Source organism: Apaloderma vittatum, unplaced genomic scaffold (genome assembly GCF_000703405.1).
Source record: "Apaloderma vittatum isolate BGI_N311 unplaced genomic scaffold, ASM70340v1 scaffold1582, whole genome shotgun sequence".
Taxonomy (NCBI): domain Eukaryota; kingdom Metazoa; phylum Chordata; class Aves; order Trogoniformes; family Trogonidae; genus Apaloderma; species Apaloderma vittatum.
The window spans coordinates 23,250-42,183 of record NW_009702847.1 but is presented as its reverse complement, the minus strand read 5'-3'; the positions used below and the strand labels follow the sequence as shown (position 1 = coordinate 42,183).

Here is an 18,934-nt window from a genome sequence, read left to right as displayed (position 1 = left end):
CAGCAGGAAATTCAGAAACTGGAAGAACAGTTAAAACTTTCAACAAAATTGCAGCCTTCAGGAGAGACCAGAGAGCATAGGGTAAGTAAAATCACACTTAGTGACCAAAAGAATTTCTTTATTACAATTAAATACCAAAACATGTATTGTCTTGGGGGAAGGGCTCCTGAGCAACTTTTTTGGTTTGGTTTTTTTTTACTTTTTTTCCCCTCCCTGCCCTCTATTGTCACCGAGACCACATTTTCCCCCAGCTGGCTGGACTACATTTACACAGGGAGAGTGTACTTAGATTATTTTGTGTGGAGATTGAAAGCAGTGTTACATGTGCATTACAGTAAAGCTTCACAGCCTGTGAGTCTGGTTTAAATTGAGGACACCACCAGTCTGCTCTACAGAGCACACCTGAGGCCTGACTTCTGGGTTCTGAACTATAGCTTTTCCAGCTATAACAGTTGTAATAAAAGATGTTCTTTGTCTGCATGCCTCATCCTATATATGTTTATAAATAAGCCTTTTTTTTTTTCCACATGTTCATTTGTTTGATGCTTTGTTTCAAAGATTAACTTTTCCTCTTTTGTTGTTTGCTTTTTCCACGTAAATGAACATTATACAGAACTATGAATTGATTCTACAGGTATGGAAAAAAACAGCATGAACATCTCTAAGTTTGCTTTCCTTTTCCTTTCAGTCCTTTTCTACTAATTAGATCTGCTTTAACCTTTTTTTTCCTATTCTTGATGATCAAGGCTGCTTCAGCTTGACTTGGAGATAAACATGTAAGTTTTAGGTTGGCAGAATTTTTCTTTCAGGGAATAAGGAACCACTTTCAGTTTAACTTCCTGTACATAAACACTTCATTCTCTTGGTTTATTGCTCAGATGTATTACAGGCAGTTGTTCATTGTCAAAGAGCTTTTTGGCATGAAAGGAGAAGTTGAGGTTTGGACTTTGAAACAAAGATAATGGAATTGCGGTTATACACTGTGCCTTAGCCTTCAGCTTTTGTTTGTGGCCTTCCTCTTAAAATTTCAATGTGTATACTACTTAATTTGATTTCCTTCTATTCATTTATGTGCAGTTTATCAAATTGTTTTCCTCAGTGTTGGAGAAGCAACTGTTGGTTGCAGCAACAACTAAGTCTTTAATAGAGTGAATTTGTCCATGCTGGAGGGCACCTGATTGTCACTTGCCTTCTGTAACCTCTGATAGGACTTCATTAGCCTCCTTAGGAAGTGATTACGTATCGTTTTGTGTCAGTCTCAGTTTCTCATTTGCATGAGTGCAGTTTTCTGAGTACATCACACGCATAGCCTACATGTTATGTACACTGTGGTAAAGATCAGAGGAATTGAAAAGATTATTGTTTCAAAGAGGATTTGACATGTTGAAGATCTGAAGGTATATTTCTGTGGCAGCCTTGGACCTACAAAATTATAAAATTATTAAAAAATTATTAAGAGTTATTAAAAAATTATCAAACTTTTGAGACCACAGCTTGCTTTATCTCCAAGAAGTTAGGTTGATGACAGTTTACTAGTGTGCTTGTGGCTTAGCAGAGAGGAATATCTGAAAAAATTAGGACTAGCTGCAAAGTGCAGCCTCTCACGGAATGGATTAAAACTTAATTGGAGAAAGGCACACAAGGAAGGTAACTAAGAGGTGACAGTTTTGGGTAAGGTGAGGGATGCACGCGATCTGTACCAAAATAAAATATCAGGATTTGCACAGTTCTTGTATAGTTGTTTAATGCAGCTGTAGCATCGGTAATTGCTTAACTTGCTCCGAAATAAATCAGTTCAAGTCAACCTCTTTTGCTAGAGGGTTCTTTTCTGCTTTAGTGATATCTGTAAGATACTTTGAAGATGTAAAGTTCTGTATTAATACAAGTGACTTTCACTTTATAGTGTTGATGTGGATTTTGGATAAATTCAGACACTTACTGATGAACAAAGCATTTAATTTGTAAAATCTCATCTTCCATGCTCATTGGTATTGACCAAATTCTTTCTCCTTTAGAAGGTTTCCTATTGCTTTCCTACCTGCGCTTGCTTTCAGTGGGCTTAGTGACTCTCTTGCTTCCAGCACAGTCTGTCACACTCGGTTCTCTCCTGCCTCTGTTACCTGCTGAAGCTCCTGGCTTTGCCTTCACATTAATTTCTGGGATGAATGAGTGACTGTTTTCCTGCAGCTCTGTGCATGATTGAATCTCAGTGAGCTCCCATGCAAAATTGTTATGCTCTTTGTATTCCAAGAATTTTTTGGAAAAGAGTACCTGGTTTATGCTGATGACTGTGAATCTCTGTTTTGCAGGCATTGGGTATGCTCTGTTGCATATTCATTTTTCAATGCTTGCTATCTTCCTTTAAACTGGAATTCCTTGAAGTAATGCAAGAGGGTTCTGAGGTTACAGAAGTTCATCTAATGCTATTGGTAGTTCGTGTAACCTAGGGAGTTTTGAATCTTAAACAAAAAACCCCACCACACACCGCAAGGCCCCTTTTGAGGACCACTGAGCTTTGAGTGTGCCTTCATCTAGCACTTTGTAAGAACAGTGTGAATATTGAGAGAGTAATCAAATGTGTGTTTAAGAGCTGCTGAATTTGGAAAACAAGATTTTAGAAAGTTACTTTTTCATCCTTTCTGTCCACGTCTAGCTTTACTTTCAGCTGGGATTTTAGCAGTAGTTAAACTAGTTCAAGGATGTATTAGAACTCCACCTGTTTTGCCATGTAATTACTCTTGCTTCCAAGTGGTAGTTTGTTGTATTGCCTGAATATCTGTATAATATGATTTCTATGTAGGTAGAATCTTTGCAAGCGGAAATAAAAGAGAGGATGGATGATTACAATAAGCTGTTGCTAGAAAAGGAGCAAACCCACCAAGAAATTACAGCTCGTGATAAAGAGATAGAAGACCTGGTGGCACAGATACGAGAACTGAAGCACAGTGCTACTGAAGCCTCAAAGACTGTTCGCTACTTGGAACAACAACTGCAAAAAATGAAGAAAGTGGAAACAGAATTAAAACAGGTAACTTTTAAATATTTCTTTAAATGAGTGATATTATGCAAACAGCATCTTCATGAGGGATACCAATGACTGTGTTAGTGTCATTCGAGACTTATTCTGGCACCTAGTGTGAGTTAAACCGTTGTATTCATGTCAGGTATCACAGCCACAGTTTTAAACAACCCCTGTTTTTGTGAACCATAAGCCTGCTTTCTACAGAGACAGTTTTCTGACAGTTATGTTTCTATCAATCAGAGCTGCTCTTTTGCTTGTCTGGAAGTTCCCAAGAAAATAATGTTACTGAACGTTAAACATTGTGTGTCTTCTATAAGTAACTATATTTAAAATCATATTTTCTTAATTGGTAGCTCTTCTTGCTATATGTCTTGGAGCCAGATCTGTTTGCTCTACTCTCAGATTTTTAGTGCTTTGTTACTGCTGCAGATTTAAGCATAGTTTAGAGCTAAGAATTACATTCCATTTAGCAAAAGTGTTTGTCTTCTACCAAACATCTGAGTAACCTTTTAAACATTTCGGTTTCCTCCCAGCAATTCTCCTTGGTTAAGTATTGTTGGTGTGTCTGTCAAGTTTGAAGATTTGAGATTGGCATGATCTAAACTAAATTTATTAGCTTAATTGCTAATTCTGTAAAAATTTGCTTCCATTATTTTTCATTTAGAAAATGTTGAACAAAATCTTTTTTTTTTAACTTCAGCTAACATGATATAGATCAGCCAGTTGTGATTTAGAGACTATTATTCCCACCAATTGCATCTGGAGAACTGCTTGATTTTAGACTTCCATGCACAAGAAAGACATTGATGTGCTGGAGCAAGTCTAGCAAAAGACCATCAGGATGGACAGGGGACTCGAACAAGTGATTTTTGAGGAGAGTCTGAGAGAACAGGCTTTGTTCAGCTTTGCCGAGATGTTATTGTTGCCTACAACAACATAATATGAGGTTATAGAGAAGATGAAGTCAGACTTGGAAAATGCACATTGAAGGGATAGTAGCGTAAACTGCAACAAATTCCAATTAAATGATAGGTCCTACTGCAGCAGCGCAATGTTGAAAAGGGGATCAGAGTGGCAGTGGTGCCTCTGTGGCTTGGAGACGTTCAGAATTTGGCTGCCCAAGGCCCTGAGCAGGGCCATGCTGGTTCTGCTTTGAGTGAGAGGTTGGACAAGAGAGCTCTAGAGACCCTTCCCTGCTTAAGCTATTGAGTGATTTTATATTTCTGGCTGGCTTGTCTTGGAGCAGAAGGAGACTTTAATACTGCTGTTGGCAAGCTGCGCTTGTCTCTGAAATCTTAGCTTTCTGTTAAACAGGCTTTCTTCATCCATACAAATTAAAAAATATTTTTAGCTGTCTGAATGTCCTGGTAAATTGGTCTTAAAAAGTCCGGAGTCAGTAAAATTCAGACTCTTTGTTTTGTTGTCTCTTTTCCAGAAAACTAATTCATCAGCTTTGAACAAGGTTATGCTATTCAATTTGCTGGCTGTAGGCACTGTAATAACTTGTCTTTAAGTCCGTGCCACCGGACCTCTAAATGATTGCGTGTCACAAAACTTCTCTGTAAAAATGCACATGATGTGAATGGTGATTACAGATTTTTACTGCCCCCTAAATTCCAACATATGAAAAACATAGTAGTGCAGATAATGGAGACAAGTGCTAACACTGGAGATATTACAGATGGTGGAGACAAGTGCTAGTAAGTAATAGGTCTGAAAATAGGAATTTTGGAACTGTATTTTTTGAATTTTTTTTTTAAGCGTAGTAACTAAACCCACAGCTAGCAGATCAGTTTATCGTGTTGTCATGTGCATGGAGCAGATCTTTGGGTGTTTTTCTGGCCCAGTTCCTCTTAGTTGTTCAGGTTGATACACAGCATTGAACTTCTGGCCAGGGTTGTACTGGGAGAGTTGCTCAGCTTTTTGGTTGAGGTCTTGAAAGAGGGCCTCATTTAGGGAGTCTGCTGTCCTATGGATTTTGGTATCGGTGAAGGGAAATACCATGTCAGACTACGTTTAAGTGGACATCCAGAAGAATGTTTGACAGGCAAGGTGCCTTACACAAAGCTCTGATTTTTGCCTGTGTTGCCACTTGTTTATGCTGGGTTACTGTAGCAGCCTCACAACATAGCAACTGGAGAGTGCCAGGAGAAACTTAACTCTAGTTTACAGAGCCGTGGTGACACTGAGAGCTGTGGCAAACTGCTGCCCAGTAACTGCAGAATCACCTGAGGTAAGACAGCCCAGTTCTGCAGAAATCTGGATTTGCACATTGTTACTGGAGGGGTTTTGTCAGTGATCAGATGATGTGGGCCATGTCTTATTTTCAGTTGATGGAAAACAAACAAACAAAAAAAGCTCTGTTGTTCCTTGGGGTTTATGTGTATCCTTTCATGTAGTGCAGCAGGATGCTTGAGGGACTGGTTATTATCATAGCTAAAGAGGAGTTTTCATTTTTCCCTTCAGGAAAAACAAAAATACTTCTGTGGTAGGTGCTTTCCTACCTAAAAAAGTGCAGGTGACGTGTTGCCTATCGAGGCGTAACGACCTCGTTCAAGGAACGATACGGCGACCGACTCCGGGTCACTCGGGCCATCAGCACACTGACACCAATGTGGTGGATGGCAAAATGGCGTTTATTAGTATGCAACACAGTGTTATATAGCCTTGATTTACAACGTAACTTCCGTCTGCTTACGTTAGAAGCTATAGGGAGGAGACTCCTTATCTTTCCGTACAACGCGAGATCTTGCGGCTGCCGGGCCCTTGCTACCAACAGTGATGCTTTCATAATTATTACATTTGATTTGTGGTGGTTTTTTTTTTTTATCCTACCAGTGAGATTTAGGTAGGAGTAAAATAACTTTATACTCTGTGTGCCTCTCCTGTAATCTTTTCTTTGCTCCTGCATACTGTGTGTGCACGGACTGCTGCCGGAGCTGGCCAGAATGCCAGTGGGTGGAAATCAGATGGCCTATTCAGTATGGATGTGGAGGTTTAGGCAACTGTTTTAAATACCTATTCTTGGTCATGCTCTTTTGATACTGCAATAAAACATTAACTTTGTAATTTATTTTTTTTTAATTGGTGCTTCTTTCATTTTAAGATTACAAGATGCTCTCTGTGTACACTGGGTCTTAATCCTCTTTGATTAGAGAAAAGATGGTCAAATTTTAGGTCATATTTTGGTTACAAGAACAAGATGATTAGGTTCTTCAATGTGTAAAACATTGTGTAATTGAGAGAGTATAATGTCACTGGTAAATTTTCAGAAGTTGTTAAACTTGGGTTAGAAAAAATAAAGTGGTAAAAACATTCAGTTGGTTTGAATTACTATTTACAGGTCACTGGGATTATGTAGCTCTCTTCTTGTGCTGGGGATGGTGAAGTACTTCGGCAGGATTGTTCTGGTTAGGGAGTTATGTATACTGACAACAATTAGTTCTAACATAGTAACAAAATTTTTTTCAGGATAAAGAGGCTTTGCAACAGCAACAATACAATAACCTGATTCAGATCTCTGCCCTACAGTCGAAGTTGGATGAAGTGAGGCACAAAGTACCAGCAGACAGCAATTGTGCCCCAGTTCTGAAGGAGCAGTTAGAGGCAGAGCAGGAGGCAGTTGAGACAAAAGAGGTGAGAGTTTTGGTAGGGTCCTGTAGACTTCTAAGTCACTCATGTAGTTGTGCCACTTGTGATTGTGAATTTAAGCCATTCAAAACCCTAGTGGCTTATGTTTTAGTAAATATGCTTTCTTACACAGCATTCTTTATGCTTTGGTGTTAACTAACCTTCCATTTTTTTACTTTGGTCTGTTTTGTCATCCCTCTGTCCATCCATCTCCACTCCCACTAGAAACTGTCTTGTGATGATTCACATCAACTTTGAGACTGATAAATCAATACCCGTTGTAAACTGGTTCTCGCTTTCCTTGCAGACTTGATGTGGAGTGGAAGGGAAGGTAGATATATTCTTGTTTGACTTTGAGAGTGAGTGATAAAGCCTTTAAGAACAGAAAGGACAATTACCCATAATGGTATTGTCTGACCTTCTTTATTTTGTGAGCCAGAGAATGTTAACCATGAGCTTGATGTTGAAGTGGAGATGGGTGTCGAGTGGTGTCCCTCAGAAGTCTGTACTGGGACCACTGCTGTTTAATATCTTCATCAGCGATATAGACAGTGGAATCGAGTGCATCCTCAGCAGGTTTGCAGATGACACCAAGCTGAGTGGTGCGGTTGACACGCCAGAGGGACCTCAACAAGCTGGAGAAGTGCACCTGTGTGAACCTCATGAGGTTCAACAAGGCCAAGTGCAAGGTCCTGCACCTGGGTCGGGATAATCCTCATGATCAGTACGGACTGGAAATATGCTAGAGAAGCCGCCCTGCAGAGAAGGACTTGGTGATACTGGCGGATGAAAAGCTGAATGAGAGCCGGTAATGTGCATTTGTAGCCCAGAAGGCCGGTCACAGCCTGGGCTGCATCAAAAGCAGCGTGGCCAGCAGGTCACTGCTGCTCCTCAGCTCTGCTGAGACCTCGCCTGGAGTTCTGCGTCCAGCTCTGGAGCCCTCCACATAAGAAGGACATGGACTTGTTGGAGCAAGTCTAGAGGAGGCCACAAAGATGATCAGAGAGCTGGAGCACCTCTCCTATGAAGACAGGCTGAGAGAGTTGGGGTTTCTCAGCCTAGAGAAGAGAAGGCTCCAGGGAGACCTTATGGCAGCCTTCCAGTACCCGAAGGAGCCTACAACAAAGCGAGAGGGGGCATGTAGTGGGACAATGGTTTTAAACTAGAGCAGGGTAGGTTTAGATTAAATGTTAGGAAGAAGTTCTTTACAATGATGATGATGAAACACTGGCACAGGTTGCCCAGAGAGGTGGTGAAGGCTCCATCCCTGGAGACATTCAAGGTCAGGCTTGATGGGGCTCGGAGCAACCTGATCTAGTTCAAGATGTCCCTGCTCACTGCAGGAGGGTTGGACTGGGTGACCTTTAAAGGTCCTTTCCAACCCAATGCATTCTGTGAATCTTCTGACAAGCTAAACTGAAACACAGTGTAATTGGTCACGTTTTTTAGAACTTCTATGGAACACATACTGCTGTATGATTATGTAATACTACATGATCATTTTTTACAGATGGAAGTTCCATGTTTCTTAGGAAGTCTGACTTCAGGAGCCTTTAAGCCGTTTTCATTCTCAAAGCCCCTATACTTTGCTACCTGTTAAGGCAAGAGAGGGTAAAATCAAGATCACGGTGTTTCCAAATGGCTCTTTGCTCTCAAACAGCCATGAGCAGAGGAATGTGTAGTTCTTGACTCTTACAGCTTGGAGGAGTCAATGTTCAGAACTCTTTTTGATTGCTGTGTCAGTGGCATTAGCACTGCAGTGCTAATTTCTGTCTTCTAAGAGGAGGTGAATGATTATGTTAAAGGCTTGTGATTCTGTAAGACATCAAAGGCTAACATGTCTCCTGTTATGTCAGATTACATCAGTGGCCAGGCCTTGCTTGCTTGGAATATTATTAACGTATCTTTTCTGAGCAGTTAGTTTTTGGAGGTTTCTTAAAGAAAATGGAAAAACACCTTTGCAGCACTTTGGTTTCACAGCTGAAAAGTTGGAACATTGGCTTCTTCCTCTCTTTTTGTGTCTTATTTTATTAATGCAAATTTACTAGAGTCTAAGTCACAGAATTTGCTGAAATTACTTGTTCTCAGTAAATAAAGCAACAAATGAAGTTTTAGCATTGCTGCTTAACTAAGAGGACTTAATTGAAACAACTGTGCCTTTTCTTTTTTCTTTTAGATTGCAAGCTTGTTAGACCAACTGCAACAATATAAAGACAATTTGATCAGTAAAAATGAGGAGATATTGCAGCTGAAGTTGCAGTTGGAGATGCACAAAAACCTTAGCACTTCCAGCATCAGCCAGCTTCAGTTAGAGAATGCACAACTGAAGGTGGGTTTGCTTAGTTTGTGTGCACCAGCTAGAACTTCAGTGACCTCCTTTATAAAGAGATACTTGTTATAAAGAGATACTTGGTTTGTTTCTCTGGTCAAGGGAATATTACATTACTGTTACAATGCTAATGCTGATTATTGTAGAATAAAACTCCCTGATATTCTAGATTCATGCTTATGACATTATTTAAATCAAATGACTGTAGAAGGTAAAAAGCTTAAGGGTTTTTTTCTGTCCATGACAGATTATGAACTAGAGCATTGTCATTTAGTTAACACTATACAGGTTTGTGGACACTCCTGACTTCTACAGCCATGGCAACAGGTTGGTTGTCAGCCTGGCAGCTAGTGTCCATCTCTTACCTTCAAAGCTGAGGAATGTTGAGGCAACCTAATCCAGTGGTACAAATCTAAATAAAGTAGCTGTGGTCATGTTGTTGAGTTCTCTCACATTATAGTAAGGGGGTTTAAATAAAGTCTTTTTTTTTTCTGCCATATGGTTAGGAGAGAAAGTAAGCCCTTTCTAACGAGACTGCTGATTTTCCTATTCAGGAGGATCTAACAAAACTTCATGTGAAGCAAAATCAGGATGTGGATATTAGTGATTCCTCAGCTTTGTCTTTCCCACAAGCACTACTTGAAGAAAAGAATCAAGAAATCGATCACTTGAATGAGCAGATGAAAAGACTCCAGTCTGAGCTAGAGAATACTCTGGAGAATAAAGTAAGAGTACTTAGGATATATTCATTCCTTGATTTTGAGGGAAGCAAGGTACATAGAATCTTACTGTAAATAAAATCTAATTGATAATTCTCTTAGGAGAGTAGGGAGTATTCTGAGTAGCTACCAGGTGATGTGTGCAATTCTTCCTGCTGTTAAATGTGTGAATTTGTGCCTGTGTGATTCAGAAGCAAAATGTAATTTTAACTCCATGTGCCATAGTAATTCTGCCTACATACAGTAATATTCAGACCTTATCCTTTTGCTCAGGTTGTGGAAGAGCAAAAATCTGAAATTGAAGAACTCAGATCACTTGTCGAGCACCTTCGTGGTGACCAGGAAAGGCTACGTAAGGACAAAGACGAAGAGGTAGAGCAACTCCATGGAGTAATTGAGAAACTTCAAAAAGAGCTGGCACAATTTGGACCGGTATGTCATGAAGTTAGTGACAACCAAAATGATCTTCTCTATCAAGTTCAGTTGGGAAAGCCGGTGGAAAACCTTCAGAATGAGTTGAGGAAAGGACTAGTAGATTGTCAGGGTGATATTGATCCAAACAGAAAACATGGATTGCTACTCTCCAAAGTGAGAGAACTTGAGGAGGAGCTAGAGCTTGTATCGACTGCTAGAGAAGCTCTGCAGCAGCAGCTGGACGAGAAGGAGTCACAGTTCAAGACAGAAGTGGAAAATTTGGAGAAAAATTGCCAGAAATTACGAGAGTCATCAGAGCAGCACATTGCAGAGGTAACCTCTCTGAGAATACAGTATGATGCACTTGAGGAGGAGTACAGCCTTTTCCAAACACATTTTTCTCAGAGAGAGGTTGAAGCAAGGGTGACAACCTCTCGCATTCAAGAACTTGAGAATACTGTGAGAGAAAGGGAAGCAAATATTCTAGAGAAAGATAGGCAAATGAAGACAATGGCAGATCAAAGAGAAGCTGACACAATTGAGTTGCAATACTTGACAAAAAAGACAGCAGAGCTTCAAGCAGAGTTGGAAAAGAAAGCTATGAGTCAGGCTCAAAATATTTGTAGTCTTCAGTTAGAAGTTTCTAGACTCGATCTCCAGGTGCAAGCACTGAATCAGAAAGAAGTGGCTTATCAGAGAGAAATTAATGAACTGCAAGGTCGCACTGCAGACCTGCGAGACGAAATCGAGACATACGTGAAAGAGCTTGAAGCCTTAAGATTGGAAAGAGATAAACTTCTTTCACAATTGGAGTTGTACAAGCCAAAGGAGCCACATGATCCTGAAGAGGCTAACCTTCCCAAGCTGTTCTGCCGCGGAGAGAGAAAGGGCAAAGCACTTAAAAAAGGAATGGAGGAGTTGGAAGAACTGGAAGCAAATGTTGATCCGTCAATTGCAGTACTGGCTTGCCCTACTGATAAACTGGTATGTGATTTTTATTTTTTTTTGGTAGTAGTATTTGGGTTTTTTAAAGTAACCCAGTTTTATGTCATACCAAGCCTATAGTTTATCTTTTTCCTTGCTGTAAGAAAGGGTTAAGATGTATACTGTGACATCAGGATGGCCATCGTGAGTCAGTTGGAGAGTGTCTCTGTGTGCTTTTTCCAGCAGTGACTAGAGGTGGATGCCTGGAAGGCTTAAGAACAGGGCAAAGATGCATGGAAACCTAATCCAGTCAGTTTTTCTGAGATGGATATTGTTATGGACATGGATTCTAAAGAATGCATTGGGTATAGGTGTCAAGGTGTTGGCAGTAGGGGGAGTGTAGGGAGGCCTCTGAGAAAAGTCTGAGACTACTCCAAGCTGGACACTGCTGGTTCCACTGCAAGACCCAGCTGTGTGTGTGGCAGTCACTTGTGCAGGTCAGTGCTCAGCCTTCTGGTAGAAATCACGTGCAGCAACACTGTCTTTCTCCTGTCCAGATTGAGAGTACAGCTGCTTCATCTCAGTTTAGTAATAGTTATTTGTTACAAGCCTACGTTTCCAGATCATGCTGTGTGAGTTCCAGCTAACTGCATTATTTTTACTGTTTGACATGTAAGAGAGATCTATGGTTTGAGGTGCATGTACAGCCTTACTCCTGATACAGTTTGAGAATGTATGGAAAATACACAATCTATATGAAAATGAGAACAGCTCATGTATTTTTCCTTCGAATGCAATGCAAGGGGAATTAAAGGCTACAAACACTTCACAGGGTGAAAAGAATGTGACTGCTGCTTGTAGTACTGAGATGGAAAACCCACGTGAGGTTAGGCAGCTCTTTACTTGACCCTGAACAGTGAATGAGAGTTGTTTTAAATTAACATTGAAGAGCTTTTCTGTAACAGTGAGCATAGCACAAACAAATCCAACCTTCAAGATAACAGAGTCCAACTTTTGTCTTAGCACTGTCAACACCACTAAACCATGTCTCTCAGCACAACATCTACCCATCTCTTAAATGTGTTTTATTTCATTATAGGAAAAAGATGAAGTTACATTTGACTCGATGATACACAGTATAAATTCAAAAACTCAGATTAAGCAATCGCAAGAAAATGTCTTGACTCAAGAATTGGATGTAATCAACAGCTCTGAAGAGGAGCAAAATTTGAAAAAGCATTGCCAGCAAACATTGGAAATTCATCACACTGCTGATTCTTCAAAACACAATTTGAACATACACAAAGACTCTTTGCAAGACTTCCAGATTTTTTTTGCAGATACAGCTTCATGGGAATCACCTGAGATTGTTAGAGAGCAAGATATAAGCATGGACTTTCAACCAGGGCTTCATCTGACACCCTTTTCAGAGGTTGAAAGCGCAGATCTCGAAATGATGCACACAAGGTCATCCATGCAGGAAGATAATTCTGTGTTACTGGGACACTCTAACCTGCATGAGGAAGCAGCAGTGGGAATAGATAGAAAATCTCCAGCTTTCTCTGAAAGCATCTACTCTGTTGATGATGACCAAGATATGGAGAAGATTTTGGTAAGTGATATTTTGTGCCCGTTTTCATTCTAATTAAACAAGACTGCTCAGCCCTGTCCCGCTTGGATGATTGTCAGGCCATTGGCTCTAAGTAACAGAAACTTATACCCTGTGAGGGGTAGGTCCAGTAATGTTCTAGACCTATGAGGTTTTGTTCCCCTCTCACTGTCAGATAGTGGAGCAAATTCTAGCCTGTATTAAAACGCTATTTCCCACTGCTTCCAGTCGTTGAGAACAATCTTCTCAAGTCTAAAGCAGAGCTATAAGTTGCTTACCGCAGGCTTTTTGACCTGCACATCTCTATGTGGTTGATGTGGTGACAGTAAAAATGTTGGTATTGCTTGTGCTCTCAGATTTGAGAGGACTCTTTTGCAGTGGCACTGCACAAAGTAACTGCTAAGTCTGTGATAATACTTCATGTGCAAGTAATGAGCTAAAACCTGTAAAACTGTTTGCTACCACCACGTGCTTAATTTATTGTACCAGTTCTCCACTTAGGAATATCTGTGTTAAGTGTTAGAAGAGACTGTTTCAAAATTGAGGAATAGGGTTTTTTCTTCTTAATGGAAATATTTTATATATTTCTGTCTGTATCGTTTCACAGGAAGTTAAAATCTGTAGGTCAGAAAATTAATCTTCAGTTGTATATTTTTGTGCCTTGCTCTTGAAGGACAATTAATTATAAATACATATCTGTTTCCTGAAACTGTTCAAAGGGGTAAAAAGAGGTGGAAGGAGTTTGAAAGAGCACCAGTGGTGCGTTCGTCATAGTATTTGCCATCTCTAACACTGATCAAGCAGGCATTTCCTAGGATCTGCACTAATAACAAAAGTTGTTATAAATGTAGAAATCCTTACAGCTGGATTCAGAAAATAAATTAATGTGGAAAAATTATTTGCCAGCAGATGAGAGAAGCCGATAACCTAAATTTAAGCCCTTCTGATTTACAAGATGATGTAAGATCAAGAGCATCTCCCATAGATGCAGTGAGCAATGGATATGGCAGCAGTAAGTTCAACTTTGTGGATTCCTTTCATCTTCTGATACCTTCAGTGTAAAAATATGTTTTTTCTTTCAACCATCTTCTTTTACTGTAAATCTTTTATTTGAAAGCTCTGCCTTTCTCAGGTGGTTCTTAATTTAGAAATACTTATGCATTTGTGCTAGTGGAAGTATGCTTTTACCTTTCTGCTTTTATATACTGAAAAGGACCCGTGGGGTTTTAAGTGAGTCCTTACTTAACTACAAGGTTTCCTCTGGTGCTAAAACAACCTTTTTGCTGGTTTAAATCAACTGAGATCTCAGCTAACTTCAGCTGACCCTGCATTCATGCTAGCAGAAGAAATTGTGCTTATTTTCCAAGTAGTTATGCTGGTTTCAAGTTCTTTTCATCTCTGTAACACTTGTGGGGATGGTGGGGCTCTCTCTTTTTTCAGATACCAGCTCAACCTTGGCAGCTAAACTAAAGCAGGAGCTGCAAATGTCTGATGACCTAGATGCTAGTTTCATGGCTTACCTGCGGTACCATGGAATATTTCCAGATCTTATGGAATCAGTGCAAGAAAAGGAAACACTTTCACGACAGCTGAAGGTAATATATGATTATATATAAGCATATCAGCAAATTAAAACTGAAACAGCGAAAAGGCGATGCTAATGTAAAATAGTGTTAGCTGCTACCTTTATATTGTAAACTTCTCTCTTCAAATTACTTATGGGGTTTGTGTCATTTTTGCATTTCTCATGTGACGAATTTACTGACATTTGTCTTACTTGTACTTGCACAAATTGAAAAAGTTTTGCTAGGATAACACTGGAGGTGTTCCAGAACACGGTGGTACGAGGAGCCATTGATCTCGTCTGTAGGTTTGTCTTGGAGGCTTTATGGGAAGGTGTTTTGTAAGTAAGTGTAGGTAGCTGACATCATGTTCCCCTGCCTGTTCTTACCATTCTGGTGTGCTGGGGAGGTGTGGAAACACCACTGCAAAGTGTGGAGGGATCTTTCGGAGTCAATTCAAGGAGCATGAAGAATATGCAGAAGACTGAGCAGTGGTTGCTTATGCTAGTCAGTAAGGCAAATTTAAGGAAGTATATACCTGGGACTCTTTGGTGGGACACACAAGTAACTCCCAAGATGGAGACTGGACCTTCATCTCTCCTTGAGGCAGAAGGAAGAACCTTCACCCATCCTCTGAAGTGCCCCTTCGTAACAGACTATTGGGGTTGGAGATTCCTTACCGAGAGGCACTGAAGCACCCGTTTACCATCCAGACAGTTTCTCTAGACAAGTGTGCTGGCTGCCAGGATCTTGTATTCATGACATCCCTGACAGGTCTCTGAGCCTGGTGAACCCTGCAGATTGTCTACTGCTCCATGTAGGGTCTAGCAGTACTGTAACAAGGCAACTTGGAACCATCAGAAGAGATAATATTACCCTTGTGTCAATGTTACAAGGACTGGGAGCGCAGGTGGTGTCCTCCTCTATCCCCTCAGTCAGGGGAAGAGGGTCCAGGATGGAGGACAGCAACAGGTGAATGCCTGGCTGTGTAGATCTTCCTATAGTCAAAATTTTTGTTTCTGTGATCATGGATAGACCTTTGAGAAGCTGTGTCTGTTGGGAGTTGATGGAATTTGCCTGACCAGTGCGACAAGTGTCTCTTTACAAATAAGCTGGCCAAACCTATAAGGCTGGCTTTAAATTATGCTTAGCAGAACTTTTGACTTAGCAGGGATGGAGTTTCAAGCAAAAGAGAAGAGCCAGGGGCTGCTGACCTGTTAGGAACCAATAGGGAACACCTATGAAATGCCTCAAAGAAATGTAAGTTTGCAGATGACGGCAAATTAGGCAGGAGTGTTAATGTGCTTGAGGGTAGGATGGCTCCGCAGAGGGATCTGGACAGGTCGAGTTGATTCTGATTGCTGTCGCTGAAAATTAGTGGGACAGATCACATGATTGGAACGATGCAGTCAATGGCTATAAAATGTTCAGAAGAGAAAGGCAAGGAAGTAGAGGCAGTAGGGTTTCTCCCTATGTAAAAAAAAAAAAAAAGGTATTGATAGTGCAGAGCTGTCATTGAAAAACTGAAAAATGGGGTAGAGTCAGGATGCTGAATTTTGGGAGAATAAGCTTTTAGTCCTGTAAGGAAGTTGTGGATGGGACTCACTGGGAAACTGCCCTCAAGGATAAAGGAGCAGAATAAAGCTATTTAAGGACATCTTTCTTTGAACATCAGAGGTTTGGATTCCCACATGTAAGAAAACAGGCAGGGAAGGCAGGAAAACATGCATGGCTGAGTAAGGACCCCCTGGTTGAACTAAAATGTGAGAAGGAAATGGGCAGGTCATGGAACCAGGTTTATGTAGCTTGGGAAGAATATGAGATTTCTGCCTGGATATGTAGGGGTGGTATCAGGAAAGCTAAGGTACAGCTGGAGGGGAATTCGGCAAGAAATTCTTTACAATAAGGGTGGTGAGACAGGTTGCCCAGAGAAACTGTGGATGCCCTGTCCATGGAAGTGTTCAGAATTAGGTTGGACAAGGCTTGAGCAACCTGATGTAACAATATATGTCCCTGTGCTGTGTCAGGAATGATCTTTAAAGGTACTTTCCAACCTGAACTGTTCTGTTGATTCTCTATCTAATAATTCTCAAAAAGCATAGTTTCGTAGTTTTCATGAAGGTATTAAATTCTATTTTATCTTAACAAACAGAACTTTTAATTGTTTCTTACATGGGTCATCAATCTAGACTTTACTGACTGTAAGATCTGAGTGCATATTACAGTACGGAATGCTTAGTTTGAATATCTTAGTGTCTTGTTAATGTTTACTAAAGGTTTTCATTGTTTAGCATTGCCTCTTGAAATATTCAGTCTTTTGATTCTGGTGATAGAAAAGTAACTCGAGTTGGTTCAAAAGTGAAGTAATTCAAAAAAGTGCAAAGGAAAAATATCGAGAACTGAAGAAAAGTACTCTGTGTTATTGTTAAAGTGAGTAGCAATGAGGAACAGTTCTGCCTTGAGGCTGGGATATTTCTCATGAGATCCATGTAGAAAAGGACTTCAAGTCCCCAGTGACCATCCTTGAAAAGATACAGGAAACATCTGTACATGACACAGTAGTTTGTGAACACAGAATTTATTTAAAGGAGATTATTTTGCCTGACAGTGAAGGAAACAATTTCCACTGTGTAAATTATTAAGAATGACTACTTTGGGAGCTTTTATTTGTACGTACTCTGCTAAATTAAGCCAAGGTTGTCTAAATATGTATTTCACTTTTTTGGCATCACTTGGGTTTTGCTACATGGCTTCAGACTTGATAGAATTTAATTTATTCCTAGGAAAATTAACAAAATAATTCAGAAACAAAGATACAGTTCTTTTGGCTTAATCGCTTGTTAGCGTGTTGATGTACACAGCAATAAGATGCACTGGCCGAGGCTGCCATTTGTACTTTAACATTGTGACTGCAGTATTTAAGAATACAGTGGCCACTGTAATCTTAAATATTGACCTCAATTTTCAAGAGATAAAAATTCTCTGGTAACTGTTGGCTTACTCTATGTGTGTGTATGTATATCTATGTGTATTCTTAGCTTGTTAAGCACACCCAGTAGCAGAGCAGACCTGCATGCCTTGGTTTGCATCGCAGCCTTATTTTTGTTGTGTAATGCTATCCCATCCTGCATTTATGCTGTCAGGATGTTGATGCCTGTTTCCTAATATTAAGCTTTGTTGTTTTTTTTTTTCTTCTCAGACTGTGCTGAAGATGGTGTATGAGAAGAGCCACAAAATATTGACTTTGTCAGAACATCCCTTTGGTTTGAGGGACCTGAAAAATGTTCATCAGACCAGAGCAATGGTGAAGGGATGGCAGAAAGAGGGCTTACCTGTGCTGGATGCCATACAGTCACTGAAGGATTACCTTAGCAATGTGGCAGATATAGGAGACAAGGTATGAGAATAAAAATGTCATTTAAAACAAGATAATCAGTCTTTTACGTATGCAAAAATTGATATTGTTGTGTAGTTTGTGTATGTGTGTGTATGCATGAGAAGCAAGGATCTTCTCAGATTTGAACAAGCCTCTTTAAACACCTTTGGTCTGCTTAAGTTAACAGATAGGTATTACACAGTAATGATATGAAAGACAGTAGGTTAGAAATTGAGATACTGTTTTAAAAAAATGCATATTTTTGACAGGAATTTTCAAGTATTGCTACTGACTGGAGAGGAGAGCTTCTGCAAGCAGTACAGAGCATGTTTGAGAAGGAGAGACGTATGTTGCAAATTGACTTGAAGTCTCATTTCTCCAATTGTGGGTCTGGTGATGAAGGCTCTTTAGTGGAAAAACTGGAGTTTATCATGAAGCAACAAGTAAGGAAACCTCTTTAAGTGTTTTGCTTGTAAAACACTCATTTTATTCCCTCTTTTAAAGATTTTTATGGTTTTATTACTTCCTTCATTAAATCATATCTTGCGCATTAATTCAGATTGGGATCAGTAGGCTTTTACAGCCTGTGTTTTGGGTACTGTTTTTCTCAAACTTTGTATATTGTGTTACAAAGCTTATTGAATATGTTAGCTAGCAGCTAGAAAGACTGTGATATTGAGAAGGAAATATGTGAGGAAAAAAAGGACAAAGGGAAAGATGCAATATAGAGCTTCACAGACTTCTCAAGCAAAGGGAAGCTAACTGTTGAGCTAACTGAATCTCGTTAGGATTCTTTTTGCTGATTAGTATATAGTTTATAGGCTCAGATCAGATGGTTTGTAGTACCTATTATGTGTAAAACTATTGTTAACAACTACTATCCAGAAGATAATGAAGTAGGGTTTTCTCTGTTACTTAATGTTAACATTTTGCATTAATGTGAAGCATAAAATTAGTAATTTTAAGTGCCTCTGTATAAAACTTGTACTGCAAGGGTTTCTCTAAGGTTCATCCTTGTAGAAAATATGGGAATAGCCTTGTGGATTTAATAGGACTTGCTTTGTTTTCAGGAGGAGCAGAGGCAGATGGTTGTAGAGCACCTTTTCTCCTCAGACCGGAATAGCTTGCTTTCTGAAGTCCAGGACCTCCGGGCTCAGCTGCGTATGACGCATCTTCAGAACCAGGAGAAGCTACAGCAGTTACAGGAAACCCTCACCAAGGTGGAAGATCATGGGAGCAAACAAGAACACCTCCTTCGGAGGAAAGGTAGTTACCGCTAGGCCCTTGTTATCTGCTTTTCTATGTCAATTCTTCCTTTTTTTTTTGCCTGTAAGACAAAAGGCAAAAAA

At 40.0% G+C, this 18,934-nt stretch overlaps 1 protein-coding gene across 1 annotated transcript in view; it reads left to right on the top strand.

Annotated features, from left to right (window-relative positions):
• The window catches only part of PCNT (pericentrin), a gene marked incomplete at its 3' end in the record, with an annotated part of 72,538 nt that overhangs the window by 37,916 nt on the left and 15,688 nt on the right, over positions 1-18,934 (top strand). Inside the window, 12 exon segments of the mRNA XM_009864364.1 lie at positions 1-81; positions 614-634; positions 2,801-3,028; positions 6,494-6,664; positions 8,829-8,981; positions 9,539-9,706; positions 9,974-11,098; positions 12,138-12,650; positions 13,557-13,659; positions 14,088-14,242; positions 17,409-17,606; positions 18,656-18,851. The exon segment at positions 1-81 is cut by the window's left edge and continues 69 nt beyond it. Coding sequence (XP_009862666.1) covers positions 1-81; positions 614-634; positions 2,801-3,028; positions 6,494-6,664; positions 8,829-8,981; positions 9,539-9,706; positions 9,974-11,098; positions 12,138-12,650; positions 13,557-13,659; positions 14,088-14,242; positions 17,409-17,606; positions 18,656-18,851 — 3,112 coding nt within the window.